Here is a 13,517-nt window from a genome sequence, read left to right as displayed (position 1 = left end):
CCTGTTTTCATAAGGCATGCTCCCCAATCCAGGCAACATCCCTGTAAATCTCCTCTGCACCCTTTCTATGGTTTCCACCTCCTTCCTGTATTGAGGCGACCCAAGATCCCTCTGATCCTCCACTGCCAAGAGTCTTACCATTAATACCATCATATATGACCAACCAAAATGAACCACTTCACACTTAACTGGGTTGAACTCCATCTGCCACTTCTCAGCCCAGTTTTGCATCCTATCAAAGTCCCGCTGTAACCTCTGACAGCCCTCCACACTATCCACAACACCTCCAACCTTTGTGTTATCAGCAAACTTACTAACCCAACCCTCCTTCATCTAGATCATTATAAAAATCACGAAGAGTAAGGGTCCTAGAACAGATCTCTGAGGCACACCACTGGTCACCGTCCTCCATGCAGAATGTGACCCGTCTACAACCACTCTTTGCTTTCTGTGGGCAAGCCAATTCTGGATCCACAAAGCAGCGTCCCTTTGGATCCCATGCCTCCTTACTTTCTCAATAAGTCTTGCATGGGGTACCTTATCAAATGCCTTGCTGAAATCCATATACACTACATCTACTGCTCTTCCTTCATCAATGTGTTTAGTCACATCCTCAAAAAATTCAATCAGGCTCGTAAGGCACGACCTGCTCTTGACAAAGCCATACTGACTATTCCTAATCATATTATACCTCTCCAAATGTTCACAAATCCTGCCTCTCAGGATCTTCTCCATCAACGTATCAACCGCTGAAGTAAGACTCACTGGTCTATAATTTCCTGGGCTATCTCTACTCTCTTTCTTGAATAAAGGAATAACATCCGCAACGCTCCAATCCTCCGGAACCTCTCCTGTCTCCATTGATGATGCAAAGATCATCGCCAGAGGCTCAGCAATCTCTTCCCTCGCCTCCCACAGTAGCCTGGGGTACATCTCATCCGGTCCTGGCCACTTATCCAACTTGATGCTTTCCAAAAGCTCCAGCACATCCTCTTTCTTAATATCTACGTGCTCAAGGTTTTCGGTCCACTGCAAGTCATCATTGCAATCACCAAGATCCTTGTCCATAGTGAATACTGAAGTAAAGTATTCATTAAGTACCTCTGCTATTTCCTCCGGTTCCATACACACTTTTCTACTGTCACACTTGATAAGTCCTATTCTTTCATGTCTTATCCTCTTGCTCTTCACATACTTGTAGAACGCCTTGGGGTTTTCCTTTATCCTGTCCGCCAAGGCCTTCTCATGGCCCCTTCTGGCTCTCCTTCTTAAGCTCCTTCCTTTAGCCTTATAATCTTCTAGATCTCTAACATTACCTAGCTCTCTGAACCTTTTGCAAGCTTCTCTTTTCTTCTTGACTAGATTTATTACAGCCTTTGTTCACCATGGTTCCTGTACCCTACCATAACTTCCCCGTCTCATTGGAACGCACCTATGCAGAAATCCACACAAATATCCCCTGAACATTTGCCACATTTCTTCTGTACTTTTCCCTGAGAACATCTGTTCCCAATTTAAACTTCCAAGTTCCTGCCTGGTAACCTCGTAATTCTCCTTACTCCAATTAAATGCTTTTCTAACTTGTCTGATCCTATCTCTCTCTAATGCTATCGTAAAGGAGATAGAATTATGATCACTACCTCCAAAATGCTCTCCCACTGAGAGATCTGACACCCAATACCAAATCAAGTTCAGTCTCTCCTCTTGTAGGCTTATCTACATATTGTGTCAAGAAACCTTCCTGAACACACCTAACAAACTCCACCCCATCTAAACACCTCGCTCTAGGGAGATACCAATCGATATTTGGGAAATTAAAATCTCCTATCACGACAACTCTGTTATTATTACACCTTTCCAGGATCTGTTTCCCTACCTGCTCCTCGATGTCCCCGTTCCTATTGGGCGGCCTATAAAAAACACCCAGTAGAGTTATTGACCCCTTCCTGTTCCTAACCTCCACCCACAGAGACTCTGCAGACAATCCCTCCATGAAGTCCACCTTTTCTCTGATCAACAGTGCCACGCCCCACCTCTTTTGCCTCCCTCCCTGTCCTTTCTGAAACATCTAAACTATTTCAGTGGTATGACAGAGGAGTTGGCCAAAGTAAATTGGAAGGAGATGCTGGCAGCAATGGCATTTCTGGGAAAAATGAGGAAGGTGCGGGAAGGATTTCTTATAAAAATGAAGAAATACTCAGATGGCAAAATAGTACAACTGTGAATCATTAGGAAGGAAAAGGTGAAATATGAAAGCAAGCCAGGAAACAATATCAAAGTGGATAGTAAAAGCTTTTAAGTAAAAAATAAAAAAGAGATAAGAGTGGATATAGGACTGCTAGAAAATGAGGCCGGAGAAATAATAACAGGGAACGAAGAGATGGCAGATGAACTAAAAAGAGTATTTTGCATCAGTCTTCACTGTGGAAGACACTAGCAGTGTGCCAGATGTTGAAGGGTGTGAGGGAGGAGAAGTGAGTGCAGTTACTATTACAAGGGAGAAGGTGCTCAAAAAACAGAAAGACACAAGGGTACATAGGGCATCTGGACCAGATGAACTGCACCCTAGGGTTCTGAAAGAGGTAGCAGTAGAGATTGTGGCGGCATTAATAATGATCTTTCAAAAATCATTGGACTGGCATGGTGCCAGAGGACTGGAAAATTGCAAATGTCACTCCACTCTTTAAGAAAGGAGGAAGGCAGCAGAAAGGAAATTATAGACCAGTTAGACGAACATCAGTGGTTGGGAAGATATTGGAGTCACTTGTTAAGGATGAGCTGATGGAGCAGTTGACACAGGACAAGATCGTACTAAGTCAACACGATTTCCTCAAGGGAAAATCTTGCCTGACATACCTGTTGGAATTCTTCGAAGCTATTACAAATAGGATAAATTGTATGTTGTATACTTGGACTTTCAGAAGGCCTTTGACAAGGAGTCACAAATGAGGCTGCTTATAAAGTTAAGAGCCCATGGTATTACAGGGAAATTACTAAGATGGTTAAAGAGGTAGTTAAAGGGAATAAAAGGATCCTTTTCTGGTTAGCTGGTAGTGACTAGTGGTGATCCACAAGGGCTCGTGTTGGGTCTGCTTCTTTTTATGCTGCCTATCAATGACTTAGATAGCTTTATCGCCAAGATGATACGAAGATTGGTGGAGGAGCAGGAAGTGTTGAAGAAACAGGTAGGCTGCAGAAAGAATTAGACAGATTCGGAGAATGGGCAAGCAAGTGACAAATGAAATCCAATGTTGGAAAATTCATGGTTATGCACTTTGGTAGTGGAAATAAAAGTGCAGACTGTTTTTTATACAGAGAGAAAATCCTAAACTATAAGATGCAAAGGTTGGTGAGGAAGGCAAATGCCATGTTAGCATTCATTTCAGGAGGTCTAGATGTTGACCTCCTGAAATGGGATACTGAGGAGTTATAAGGCACTGGTGAGGCCTCCTTGAGTTCCGTGAACAGTTTTGGGCTCCTTAGCTTAGAAAGGAGAGGGTTCACGAGGAAGATTCCGGAAATGAAAGAATTATCATACAAGGAACGTTTGATGGTTCTGGGTCTGTACTCGCTGGAATTTAGGAAGGATGACGGGAATCTCATTGAAACCTTTTGAATGTTGCAAGGCCTAGATGTGAAAAGGATGTTTCCCATGGTGGGGGAGTCTAGGACATGAGGGCACAGCCTCAGGATAGAGGGGTGTTCATTTATAACAGAGATGCAGAGAGATTTCTTTAGCTAGAGGCTGGTGAATTTGTGGAATTTGTCACCACAGGCAACTGTGGAGGCCAAGTTGTTGGGTGTGCTTAAGGCAGAGATTGATGGGTTCTTGATTGGACATGGCATCAAAGGTTACGGGGAGAAGGCTGGGGAGTGGGGCTGAGGAGGGGAAAAAGAATCAGCCATGATTGAATGGTGGAGCAGACTCGATGGGCTAATAGCCTAATTTTGCTCCTATGTCTTATGGCTCCCACCCTTCCCTTTCCCCCATGGTCCACTCTCCTCTCCCATCAGATTCCTTCCTCGCCAGCCCTTTTCCTTTCCTACCCACATGGCTTCACCTATCCCCTCCTTTCCCTCCCCCCTTCCTTTTCAGCCCTGAAGAAGGGTCTTGGCCCGAAATGTCAACTGGTTATTCATGTCCAAAGATGTTGCCTGACTTGCTGAGTTCCTCCAGCTTTTTGTGCGTGTTGCTCTGGATTTCCAGCATCAGCAGAATCTCTAGGTTTTAGTATTCTGTGTAAATCGCTTTTCACAGCCTGAGAAGATGAAAGTCCTCTCCCCCAAGGGAACCCACTAGTGTATCAGCAGGTGGGGTGACCGAATAAACCTCCTTGCTCACAAAGGACAGGCGGCTTCTCACTGTGAACTCGTTGGTGCTTCACTAGGTGGGTTAACTGAGTGAATCCCTTTCCACATTTCGTGCAGGTGAACGGCCTCTCCCCGGTGTGAATCCGCTGGTGTTTCAGCAGTTCAGACGACTGAGCGAATCCCTTCCCGCAAACGGTGCAGATAAACGGTCTCTCCCCTCTGTGAACTCGCAGGTGCGTCTGCAGGTGAGACGACTGAGCAAATGACTTCCCGCAGACCGTGCAGGTGAACGGCCTCTCACCAGAGTGAATTCGCTCATGTCTCATCACATGGGACGAGTACGTGAATCCCTTCCCACACACCGAGCAGGTGAACGGTCTTTCGCCCGTGTGAACTCGCTGGTGGGCCTGCAGGTGAAACAGTTCATTATATCCCTTCCCACAGTCTGAGCAGGTGAATGGCTTCTTCCCAGTGTGGACCGTCTGGTGTGCCTGTAGGTGAGATAATCGAGTGAACGCCTTCCCACAGTCAGGGCAGGTGAACGGCCTCTCCCCGGTGTGAACCCGCTGGTGTTTTATCAGGTAGGATGACTGAGTGAATCCCTTGCCACAGTCCGGGCAGGTGAACGGTCTCTCCCCAGTGTGAACTCGCTGGTGACTCAGAAGGTAGCATGCATGAGTGAACCCCTTCCCACACTCAGGACAGGTGAATGGCCTCTCCCCAGTGTGAACTTGCTGGTGGATCAGCAGGTCAGAAGATTGAGTGTATCCCTTCCCACAGTCGGAGCAGATAAACGGTCTCTCCCCAGTGTGAACTCGCTGGTGTCTCTGCAAGTGACAAGACTGAATAAATCCCTTCCCGCAGTCTGAGCAAATGAACGGCTTCTCCCCGGAGTGAACTCGCTGGTGTCTGATCAGGTGGGATGAGTGAGTGAATCCCTTCCCGCACTCAGAACAGGTGAACGGTCTCTCTACTGTGTGAACACCCTGGTGTGCCTGCAGGTGAGACGGCTCAGTGAATCCCTTCTCACAGTCCGAGCTGGTGACCAGACTCTCCTCGGAGTGCACTTCCTGGTGACTCATCATGGATGATGAAGTAGTGAATCCTTTCCCCCACACGGAACAGCTGAACAGTCACTCTCTCTCTCGTGTGGGCTCACTGGTGTGTCAGTAGGTGGACTGATTGAGTGGATCTCTTCCCACACACAGATAAGGTGTGATGTATCTTCAGTTTGGATGACAGAGTGAATCGCTTCCCACAGTCAGAACGGGTGAATCTTCTCAATCTGGTGTGAACTTAATGATGTATCTTCAGGCAGGATGACTGAGTATATCCCCTCTCTCACACGGAGCAGGTGAACAGGCTCTCCCTGGAGCGAATTTTCTGATGTATCGTCAGCCTGGACAACCCAATGAGTTGTGTCCTGCAGTCAAAACAGGCCAACTTGCTGATGTATCTTCAGACTAGATGACTGCGTACTTTCCCTCCCTTACACAAACCAGGTGAATAGCCCTTCTTAGTGTGAACTCACTTGTGCATCTGCAGGCCTGCTGAGTGAGAGAATCCCTTCCCACACAAAGAGCGCGTCTATGATAACTCTGTACTATAAACTCTCCGGCAAATCATCAAGTCAGATATCAGACGTAGTGACTCCCTCGCACAATCACTGCATTTGAAGACCTGATCTCTAGTGAACCAATGCTGGTGTGTTCTCAGTACCCCGGTTCCAATGGGTTTCACTGAGTTACAACAGAAAACTTCATTTCAGACTCAAAGCTGGAATGAAATATATATTCTTCTCCCAGATTGGCAGCTGATGAACTGGAGATACACTGGAAATAACTGGACGCTCCTTCAATAACGTGAAGACAATTCACAAGGTGTATCACCAGGTTGGTTCATCCAAACCTTCACTCCTACAATGAACACGTGTTTGGTTCCTCTTGGAGTGACTGGTGTGCAGTCATCTCAAGTCTCCTCCACGTTCAAAGACTGATGACTTTTCAAGTTCTGGTGAATCAACCGATACAGTGAAACTGGCACAATCAAATCCCTTGCCTTTTCTACCCTGTAAAAAGATTTACAAACACATCACTTTGTGAAGGATAGCATTTCAGACTATATCATTTCAGCCCCTATGATGAGACTGACATCGCACTGTTACAGAAAAGCCCAAGTTGGACAAACAGTTCCTCATTTTTAACCGGGCACAGTTTCAGAATCCAGACTTGGTGTCAAATTCTGTTACTGTCCTTCTGTCGTGTATCAGAATGGGCCATTTCTGCCCGTCATCAACCTGTGGTTCGGCTCAATTTGTCTCTCTCCATTAGTACAACTTCACATTCTGGACACGTCCCACAGTAATACAAATAGCACAGCAGGCTACATGACAGGCCCTGCAGACAGTCTAATTACTCGGATCGAAAATCCCTCCTCCCGCCCACCGCGCTCATCAGGTGATTGACAGAGGCAAACTCACTGATGGCAATGTCTATGCCAATGAATATGAAGGGGAGGTGATTAAATTTTCTCGTTGGAGGCTGATAAAGTATAGTCCTTTTGCAATGTGAATGCTACAGGTCACTTGTTACCAAAGTCAAAGTTGTCTGATATCATTATGTTACTAGAGAGAATGGAACAAGAAATGTTCTCACAGGTAGAAAGGCCCACAAACAAAGGAGGTGGACAAAAGGTTAATTTCTAAAGAACAGAAGCAGATGCAAAGATTTTGTTTGTTTTTCCTCTCTGTGCAACAATTTAAAAGTTGAAGTCATCGGGCCAGTACTTATGTGGGTTTCCATAGCGTGAAGCGACTGAGAGTATGAGACTCCACCCCCCCCCACCCCGGACAGGACACCAGCCTATCATGAGGTTAACCCCCAGCATTTTGCCGGTACGTATTTTCAGCTGGGTGGACTGCAGCAATGTGTGGTTTGCTCAAGGACACAACACATTGCCTCGGCTGGGGTTCGAACTCATGACCTTCAGATCACTAGTCCAACGCTGTAACCACCTGGCCTCGTGCCACACTTATGCAACAATATTTGACATTTAAATTGATTAGATGATAGACCCAGAACCTTTCATCAGCCGGTTCTAAACCTGATAGCAATCCTCGTCTTGGTTACAATTGGCATAAAATCCCTAATCCACTTGTCTGCAAGAGCCCTAGGAGTTCTTGATCCAGGATTAAATCAGAACTCTTATCTTTGTTCCCAGTTCCAAATCCACAGCTCAGCAGTGTCTAGGCGACCGATCCGTTCGCACTCCCTCCCCCGGTGCTTCCAAACACCACCCTCAGGCAAACAGGGAAAGAGCTGCAAGTGTCACCCATGGCTGCCTCTCTACCCACAAATCCCCAAGAGCTAGAAACCCGTCTGTCCAGACCGGACCGAGCGATACGCATGCGCTAGATAACTGGCGCATGCGTACTTGCGCCCACAGCCGAAATTTCCCCAGGGCCCGGGTGTGGATCGTAGGGGAGAGTAAGAGGAGAGGAGAAGGACCGTGACTATCGCGGTGTGTAGGACTTCAGTGTATCTGGAACGCGCGGCGATTGTCTGTCAGTCGGGGTACGGGCCCTGGTTCTGATGAAACGATCTCGCCCGCCCCGAGCCCCGCTCCTACCTGCCACGGTTGCTCCGGAGCCTTTTGTCAACTGGGCGCATGCGCGACTTTCTGACATGGACAGCCTTCCCCGGCGCATGCGCACTTGACAACCTTTCGCCAAAGGAGAAGACTGAAGCGCGTAGGTTTCTGGGTAATACGAATGAATGGGCGAGTCTGCTCTCAAATCCGTTAATGTTTACACGTGGAGACCTCAACGCTGAATGTTGTAACATAGCAAAATCAAAAAACACTATACTCGGTATAAACATCCATTCTATGTGTCAAAAGTCAATGTCCAACACATAGAAACAAAAAAAAAACACACAAGATTCTGCAGATGCCAGAAATCCAGAGCAACGCACACAAAATGTTGGAGGAACTCAGCAGGTCAGGCAGCAGCGATGGAGAGGAATAAGGTGGCGTTTCGGGCCGAGACTTCTCATGCTGCCCAGCTTGCTGAGTTCTTCCAGTATTTTGCAGTTACAAAGCAACATCTTTTCCAATCAGTCAGCTTCCAAACATTGCTGTTCCATTATTCCACGCCCTCCTGGAAGGATTCGCCCCCAGCACCACCACTACCATGACATTCTGGAGCCCCAAGCCCTACCCTGTGCTGGCCCCTCTTTGGTATATTGACCCTGCTCTATTTGACGTCTATCTAATATAGGGGTCCCCCACCTGGGGTCCATAAAACCATAAGATTTGGAAGCAGAATTTGGCCATTTGGCCCATTGAGTCTGCTTCACTATTTCATCGTGGCTGATCCATCTTTCCTCTCAGTCCCGATCTCCTGCCTTCACTCCATATCCCTTCGTACCCTGACCAATCAAGAATCGATCACCCCCTGCCTTAAATATACATAAAGACTTGGCCTCCACAGCCGCCTGTGGCAACAAATTCCACAGATTCACCACTCTCTGGCTAAGGAAAGTCCTCCTCATCTCCATTAAAAAAACACCCTCTATTCTGCGTCTGTGCCCACTGGTCTTAGACACTCCAACTACAGGAAACATCCTCTCCACATCCACTCTATCAAGGCCTTTCACCATTCAATGGGTTTCAATGAGGTTATCCTTCATTCTTTTAAAGTCTAGTGAATACAGGCCCAGAGCCTTTAAATACTCTTCATATGACATGCTGTTTAATCCTGTAATCATTTACGTGAAGGAGGAGGAGCTTAGGAGGGTTAATGGTGCCTAACGGCGATTCCTTTCCTTACATATTCAGAAACAGCTCTATTTCCATCTTTAATATCTCTATTTTTCCCTTTGAAGACCCTGACCGGGAGTTACACACTGACTACGGTTCTTTGTGGGAATGGGACCCGCTCTTGGGGTTTCACGAAATGGCAACAGGGGTGATGGTGGGGAAGGGGGAGGCTGACCCAGAGATGGAGCAGGAATTGATGGAACGAGTTGGGAAGGGGGAGGGGGACCTTGAGTGAGAGTGGGGAAGCAGGAGTCACAAGGATGGGGGGGTTAAGGAGTGAAGGGGTGACCTAATGAGGGGGCAAAGGAGCAACCAAGCAATGAGGAGAGGGTGAAGTAATGTGAAGAGGGCAGCATAGAGAGAGGGCGCTGGGATAAAGTTTGTAGGAAGATCAAGTGTGAGCTGTCACAGACCAAGCTGATCAGCGACGTCACTTCATCATCCAGAGTGGTGACAATTCAGAATCCGTCAGCACAGGGACAGCCTGAGGTGAGCTGCAGGGTGGGTTTAAGGGGAAGATGAGTGAACAGAGATCTAGGAAAGAACATTGCCCCAGGGTGATGGGAGATGGAATAGAAACACTGGTAGAGACCTGTTGGGCAGAGTAGCCTCCCTAAACTGATCAAAAGTGGAGAGAGTGAGCAATTTCAAGTTCCTGGGTGTGTCTATATCTCTGAGGGCCTAACGTGGACCCAACATGCTGATGCAGCTATAAAAAAGGCAAGGCAGCGGCTATATTTCATTAGGAGTCTGACGAGATTTGGTTAGTCAACTGAAACACTCGAAAACTTCTGCTAATATACTGTGGACGGTATTCTGGCTGGCTGCATCACTGTCTGGTATTGCGGGGATGGGTGGGGTTGCTATTGCACAGGATCGGAGTACTGTAAGGATGTACAGAAGCCTGAAGGCACACACTTAGTGATTCAGAAACAGATTCTTCCTCTTTGCGATCCGATTCCTAAATGGACATTGAACCCAAGAACACTTCCTCACTACATTAAAAAAGATTTTGTTTTGGTGTTTTTTGGCACTACTTATTTTAACTTAACTATTTAATATATATATACACAAACTTACTGTAATTTATTTCTTTTTCTCTATATTTATCACGTATTTCACTGTACTGATGCTGTAAAGTTAACAAATTTCACAACATATACTGGCTGTGTCAAACCCGATTCTGATTCTGGAGTACATTGTGTCAGCAAGGAATGAGACAACATTTAAAAAGCACTGATTTATTTAGAACAGCTGAGAGGATCATAGGAATCTCCCACCATCCATGCGTATGCAGGGCCCTTAGTATGACCAGTGATCCCACCCGTCCATCCAGCATCCTCTTTGACTGTGTACCATCAGGCAGGAGACTCCGATGCATAAAGACAAGAACGGTCAGGATGAGAAATAGTTTCTTCCCTCAGGCCATTAGGCTTCTGAACTCCCTGCCACATCACATTCAAAGTGTCACTGGTTAATCTGTTCCTCACCTTACAATATTTAACTTATGCACTTTAGTTTGTTTATGTGTAATTCATCTGTAGGTTTTATCCTTATTTTCATAAGTTATCATGTATTATGTGTACACCCAGGTCTGGAGAAACGTCTTGTTTCATGGTGTGCATGTCTATAGTTAAATGACAATAAACTCTTGATTTATCACTGATCCACGGTTTTAGTCCAATCTAATCAAAGGCTAATGCAATCAGAACAAACCCCTCTGGTGCCCAGAGACCAGGGTCAGTTCCAGGTGTGGACAGACCCCTCCTGTGCCCAGAGACCAGGGGTCAGTTCCAGGTGTGGACAGACCCCTCCTGTGCCCAGAGACCAGGGTCAGTTCCAGGTGTGGACAGACCCCTCCCGTTCCCAGAGACCAGGGTCAGTTCCAGGTGTGGACAGACCCCTCCCGTTCCCAGAGACCAGGGTCAGTTCCCAGTGTGGACAGACCCCTCCCGTGCCCAGAGACCAGGGGTCAGTTCCAGGTGTGGACAGACCCCTCCCGTTCCCAGAGACCAGGGTCAGTTCCCAGTGTGGACAGACCCCTCCCGTTCCCAGAGACCAAGGTCAGTTCCCAGTGTGGACAGATCCCTCCTGTGCCCAAAGACCAGGGTCTCTGGTCTATTCCTGGAGGCTTTCTAATTACTGACTCCACCCCTCCAGGTGGTGAACTCACCGATGAAGTCAGAGTCTTTTTCGCCCCACTTTAGGAAGCTGTGGCACTTTTGTGATGGAAAGCTACTGGTCACTTGCTAACCACGACAAAGGTGTCTGATTTCATTATCTACCCAGAGAGAATGGTACAAGGCACGTTTCCACTTGTAGAAAGGCCAGAATCACAGCAGATTCAACAAAGATGACTTTCTAAAGAACCAAAGCTGATGTACAAATTTTGTTTTATTTCTATGTGGCACCGAGTGACATTTTCTTTGACTGGAAGGTAGGCTTTCTCTTAGGCCTCAGTTTCAACTGTGCATGTTATCTATCAACAGCAACACATACCAAAAGCTGCAGGAACTCAGCAGGTCAGGCACATCTATGGAAATGAATAAACAGTCGACGTTTTGGGCCGAGTCCCTTCATTAGAACTGGGAAGGAAGGGGAAAGATGCCAGAATAAAAAGGTGGGAGGGGGAGGGGAAAGAGGCTGGCTGGAAGGTGATGGGTGAAGCCAGGTGGGTGGGAAGGGTCAAGGGCTGGAGAAGGAGGAATTTGATAGGAGAGGAGAGTGGACCAGAGGTGAAAAGGGAGGAGGAGGGAACCCAAGGGAAAATTGTAGTTGTGAACTTCACATGATTCACGACATTTACACAGACAGGTGTGAAAAAAGGGCCTGTAGGATCATTGGGGACCCGAGTCACCCCAACCACAAACTGTTCCAGCTGCTACCATCCTGGAAACAGCACCACTGCATGAAAGCCAGGACCAACAGGCTCCGGGGCAGCTTCTTCCACCAGGCCATCAGACTGATTAACTCACACTGCTCTGAGTGTATCTCTATGTTACATTGACTGTTGTATTTATTATAAAATTATTATGATTGCACATTTAGACAGAGATGTAACGTAAAGATTTTTACTCCCCATGCATGTGAAGGATATAAGAAATAAAGTCATTTCAATAACGGGCAGGTGAGAAGAGGTAAAAGATCAGAGTGGGGAATAGGGGGAAGGTGGGGTTTGAAATTTCTTTACCAGGAGAAATCAATATTCATGCCTTCAGGTTGGAGGCTACCCAGATGGAATATAAGGTGTTGCTCCTCCACCCTGAGGGTGGCCTCATACTAGCACAAGAGGAGGCCATGGGCAAACTTGTCAGAACATGAATGAGAATCAGAATTAAAATCTTGCCCACTGGAAAGTCCCGCTTGTGGTGGATGGTGCGGAGGCAGGTGCAGCTGGTACTAATATCAGAACTGGTCTCAGTATTTGCTAATCCGCTTGCCTGAAAGGTGCCCTTGAACCTCTTAATCCAAGATTAACTCAGAGAACTGTATTTTTGTTCTGAATCCCTAATCCCTGGATTCAGGACAGAGCAAAGTCTGGGAGATTCATCCGCTCCCACTCCCTCCACCTGCGCTTCCTAACACGCCCAATAGAATCAGAATTAGTATCTCCAGCATATACGGTGAAATTTAACAACTGTGTTTCAGCAGTACAATGCAATTCACAGTAACAGAGAGTAAGAATTGAATAACACAAAGTAGACATATATGAAATAGTTAAATTAAATAAGTAGTGAGGTAGTGTTCAAGGGTTCAATGTCCTTTCAGAAATTGGATGGCAGAGGGGAAGAAGCTGTTCCTGAATGGCCGTGTGTGTGCCTTCAGGCTCCTGTACCTCCCTCCTGATGGTGACAGTGAGAAGAGGGTATGCCCTGGGTGGTGGGGAAAGCACTGGAAACTGCCCCCAGAGGTTCCTCAGACCCTTTGCTTTATGGTATTGGCCCCTGGTGTAAAATGTCTGGGAACCCCCCCCCCGGGGCAACGGTCAGCGATGCGCATGCGCCGTTGTAATGGCTCACGGGCAGAAAATTCCCCGGGGGTCCCGAGATCGGAAAGTGGGGCCGAGAGAGAAGGAAAGGACTGGGACTGTCCCGGGTTGCGGGGACGCAGTGTGTCCGGAGCTCAGTAACTGCCCCGCAATCGGGGTGCGGGCTCGGGCCTGGACGAAAGCCCGCAGCTCCGCTCGTACCCGTCCAGTCCAGGCCTTTGTCCACTGGGCGCATGCGCGGTAACTGGACCAATCAGCGAGCCTGACGCTTGCGCATTTCGTCGGCCGGCCACCGAAGCTGAATTCTAAGCCGCGTGGATTTCTGGGTACACAAGGCGCCATTCAGAGCGTTAGCAAGCACAGGTTCCCTTCTGCCCCGAGCCTCAAAACCAGTCAATGT

The 13,517-nt window shown here is 47.3% G+C and overlaps 1 protein-coding gene across 1 annotated transcript in view; it reads right to left on the bottom strand.

Moving 5' to 3' along the window:
* Nucleotides 1-7,970, bottom strand: part of LOC132381745 (zinc finger protein 521-like) — a 69,944-nt gene extending 61,974 nt beyond the window's left edge. Inside the window, exons 1-2 of the mRNA XM_059951317.1 lie at nt 7,939-7,970; nt 4,306-6,379 (exon numbers count right to left, since the gene is read on the bottom strand). Of these exons, the coding sequence (XP_059807300.1) occupies nt 4,306-5,396 (1,091 nt within the window). The 5' untranslated portion in view covers nt 5,397-6,379; nt 7,939-7,970. The remainder of the gene's footprint in view (nt 1-4,305; nt 6,380-7,938) is intronic.
* Between the last annotated feature and the right edge of the window lie 5,547 nt (nt 7,971-13,517).

Source organism: Hypanus sabinus, chromosome 26, assembly GCF_030144855.1.
Source record: "Hypanus sabinus isolate sHypSab1 chromosome 26, sHypSab1.hap1, whole genome shotgun sequence".
NCBI classification, from domain to species: Eukaryota; Metazoa; Chordata; class Chondrichthyes; order Myliobatiformes; family Dasyatidae; genus Hypanus; species Hypanus sabinus.
Note: the sequence above shows the minus strand (reverse complement) of the source record. Positions and strands in the feature narration are given on the sequence as shown.